The following is a 2399-nucleotide window of genomic DNA, read 5'->3' on the forward strand; positions in this document are numbered from 1 at the left end:
AACTGAGGATTAAAGCCATCAGCTAATAGTGCTAATACTAATAGTACTATCCAGATTGTTCAGTAGTTCAGGAGCTGTAAAACCATTAAATAAAACTAAACCTAATCTGAAAACTGGATCTAATAATCGCGTTTTCTTCCCTTCCCAGGTGAAAAGGTTCTGTTCCTCATTGAAAAGTCCCGTCTGGAGCCCACCGACATCGAGATGAACAGCAAAATCTTCCGCTGGCTCTCCAAGATTGGCGATATGCTGGAAGACTCTATACGCGCCATCAACACCAAACGAGAGTCCGTCGAAACTTCACTCGAACTGAGAGTGGCAGAATTCGATAAATTGCTGAAGGTAGATTTCGAGTAAAAAGCATCTGGTCAAAAAGTAGGACGGATGAAAACACCTTCAGTTTTTTTTTTTTAATACTTAATGTGATTTTTTAAATAGTAATGGTTTTATTTTAAATTTGAGTTCCTTACCACTCGATTTTGACAGAAAAAGGGCTTGTGTGACCTTTTGCCGGACACCCCTCCATCTTTACTTACTGGTACCTTTAATATTTTTGATATTTTGCCATGATGACAAAGCCATATCCGATGTACCTAAACATTGCAAACCATTGGAAAATGAACATTTCCCGTACCTGGAAAGTAAAAACTTAACAAATTTTCAATTCCCTATTCACAGGAGCACTGCAAAATGCTGACCGCCATCGAAAAGAGCGTGACGGGCAACACGACGGAAGAGTTCAAGAAGGCTCACAAAGAGGTGCTCACCCTGTTGGACCTACTACAGAAAGATCGCACCACGGCCAGACAAATAAACGAAGAACAAGAGCTCCTCAAGATGGTGCGAACCAACTATGAAACGGTGGACGAAATGTTGGAACGATTAGAACCGTTTGATCAGCTGTGGAGTATTATTTTGGAGTTCCGGGAGTCGTCAGATTTATGGTGAGTCAGAGGAAAGTAGTTTACAAAAGGGAAAGCCACAAAAGGTCTCACCAGGTGGCAGTGAAGTAGGGCTTAGGTAGCCGATGGCCCTTCTTCCATCATTACGAAAATGGCAAGTCAGAGGAATTTGGGGATCCTTCTGCATTTGTATGTGTTAGTGTAATGTAATAAATCGATTAGTAGTGTTTTTGAAGAGTTGACTATCAGAGGGAAATATTGTGAGGATTTTTAGGAAATAGGTTAGCTCCAATACAGATGTTGGCAAATCATTAAAAGCGTTATGGTCTTGATAAGTGACCTGTATTACTTCTTGGTAATTGATCTGTAATTCATATAAGTACCAACAAAATTCCTCGAATTCACGGATTGAGTGAACCCCGAAATCCAATTGCAAGGTGCCAAATTTTCCCCCCGAATTGGTTTCACTTTAGACTTAAGTTATATTGTAAACACCCTCGGGTAATTTTCTACAGTAAAATAACTATTCTATTGAATAAAAAACCTCGATGATCTTTTCTTCAGGATGGAAGGCCCCTTCAAAGGTCTCAACGCGGACGAAATCAAAGACAAAACGGATTTCATGTTCCGAGAACTCAATCAGCTGGCCAGGAAAATGACGAGAGCTCCTGGATGCAAAATGGTGAACGATCTGACGAGAAGCAAACTGGAGAGCTTTAGGAAGGAAGTGCCGATATTGCAATGTATTAGTAATCCAGGTACGTTTGTAAGTTAGGGATCACCAGGTATGTTTGTAAGTTAGGTATCAAGTGGCAGAGCTTTAGGAAGGAAGTGCCCATACTGCAATGTATTAGTAATCCAGGTACGTTTATGCCGGGCTCTCACGCTCAGACCGTTCCACCCAGGTCTGAAAGACCGTCAGACTCAGATCTGAAAGACCGTCAGACTTAGGTCTGAGCGTGAGTGGCCGTCATTAGAGGTAAAGTGACACATAGTCGACGCCGTCCATCGACGACTGAAACCGTACACTGCTTCGATAACACCTCTTCACCTCGTCGATCGACGGGGTGGACTTTGTGTGGACACAGTTTTAAGTGTCTAAAGCATCTGTTGATACGTAGGAAAGTTCTCTAAAAGTGGTTATTTTGGATGATCCTAGTCATTCTAAGCTCATTAGACACACATTATAAAGTATCTGGAGGTATCTTTATCCTTAAAAATCTTTAATGACCTGTAGTACTCCTTCCTAAGGCCCTTTCCAACTAAAATACCTTGGGCAGTAACTTTGGTCCGGTTTCAGCTTCAAACAAATTATAATTCCCCTTCTGTTATCTGTTCCCAACATCATTTTCTTAGGTATGACCAACATAACTTTCCTTCTTCCCCACAGGCATGGAAGAGCGGCATTGGAAGATTCTCAGTGACGAGCTGGGCCAGGATATAACGCCCAACGATCAGACCAGTTTGAAGAACATGCTGGATCTGGGCATCCGTAAC

At 41.9% G+C, this 2399-nt stretch overlaps 1 protein-coding gene across 1 annotated transcript in view; it reads left to right on the forward strand.

Annotated features, from left to right (window-relative positions):
• LOC103520726 (dynein heavy chain 3, axonemal-like) overlaps positions 1-2388 on the forward strand; it is a gene marked incomplete at its 3' end in the record, with an annotated part of 8878 nt that extends 6490 nt beyond the window's left edge. Inside the window, exons 8-11 of the mRNA XM_026831738.1 lie at positions 149-342; positions 679-944; positions 1467-1660; positions 2293-2388. Coding sequence (XP_026687539.1) covers positions 149-342; positions 679-944; positions 1467-1660; positions 2293-2388 — 750 coding nt within the window. The remainder of the gene's footprint in view (positions 1-148; positions 343-678; positions 945-1466; positions 1661-2292) is intronic.
• Between the last annotated feature and the right edge of the window lie 11 nt (positions 2389-2399).

Source organism: Diaphorina citri, unplaced genomic scaffold, assembly GCF_000475195.1.
Source record: "Diaphorina citri unplaced genomic scaffold, Diaci psyllid genome assembly version 1.1 scaffold3996, whole genome shotgun sequence".
Classification (NCBI taxonomy): Eukaryota; Metazoa; Arthropoda; class Insecta; order Hemiptera; family Psyllidae; genus Diaphorina; species Diaphorina citri.